This window comes from Stomoxys calcitrans, chromosome 2, assembly GCF_963082655.1.
Source record: "Stomoxys calcitrans chromosome 2, idStoCalc2.1, whole genome shotgun sequence".
NCBI classification, from domain to species: Eukaryota; Metazoa; Arthropoda; class Insecta; order Diptera; family Muscidae; genus Stomoxys; species Stomoxys calcitrans.
Window position 1 is genome coordinate 45,669,702 of NC_081553.1, and position 720 is coordinate 45,670,421.

General features: G+C 34.2%; 1 protein-coding gene across 1 annotated transcript; it reads left to right on the forward strand.

Annotated features, from left to right (window-relative positions):
• LOC131994869 (turripeptide Gli9.1-like) lies at nucleotides 1–373 on the forward strand. Its single transcript, XM_059361855.1, has 2 exons — nucleotides 1–216; nucleotides 323–373. Exons 1-2 carry the CDS (start codon nucleotides 12–14, stop codon nucleotides 352–354), a joined length of 237 nt encoding a protein of 78 aa, XP_059217838.1. The 5' UTR covers nucleotides 1–11; the 3' UTR covers nucleotides 355–373.
• Nucleotides 374–720: the final 347 nt, after the last annotated feature.

The following is a 720-nucleotide window of genomic DNA, read 5'->3' on the forward strand; positions in this document are numbered from 1 at the left end:
AATGCCTAATTATGGTGTCTATTAAATGGATTTTTACTTTGGCTCTCATCTTTGTTTTGGGAATCTTCAATTTGGTTGTTGCTCAAGCCACAGAGGATTGTCCAACCGTATGTCCTTATATTCTAAATCCTATTTGTGCAACTTTAAGTGATGGCACCAAACACTTCCATCCCAATCCCTGCGATGCTGCTTCTGTTGCTTGTGCTAGCAAACTAAGTAAGTTGAAAATTCGTTGTTTGTATAGTGGTTGTGAAAAGGCTATAAAGGCTATAATCTGCGCATCTACTTGGTTTTTACAAATTTCTCTTTGCTTTACTTGCAGAAATGGTTTCTTATACTCCCGGAAATTGTTGATTGGCAATTGAATTTGAACAAAATATGCTATTATTATATAATAAATATTTTCTTAAATAAATGAATAAAGAAATTAGAATATAGTTTATATATCCACCACCATAGGATAGGCGGTATATTCATTTACTCATTCCGTTCGATATATCAACTACCGACCCTATAATGTATATATATTTCGGATCGTCATAAACTTTTAAGCCGATTTAACTGTGTCTATGTGTCTATCCGTCTGTTCTAATCACTTTACAGTCTTCCAAAATTGAGATATTAAGCTAAAATTTGGCGCAAATATGTATTTTTGCTGCACGCAGATTAAGTTCTTGATCGGGCCAAATCTGATGGATATAGCTGCCATATAGACCTAAC

Excerpts from the sequence above, each read along its gene's own strand:
- LOC131994869 (XM_059361855.1), top strand. The coding sequence starts at position 12 with ATGGTGTCTATTAAATGGATTTTTACTTTGGCTCTCATCTTTGTTTTG. Across the intron at positions 217-322 it reads TGCTTGTGCTAGCAAACTAA|AAATGGTTTCTTATACTCCC; the intron begins GTAAGTTGAAAA and ends CTTTACTTGCAG.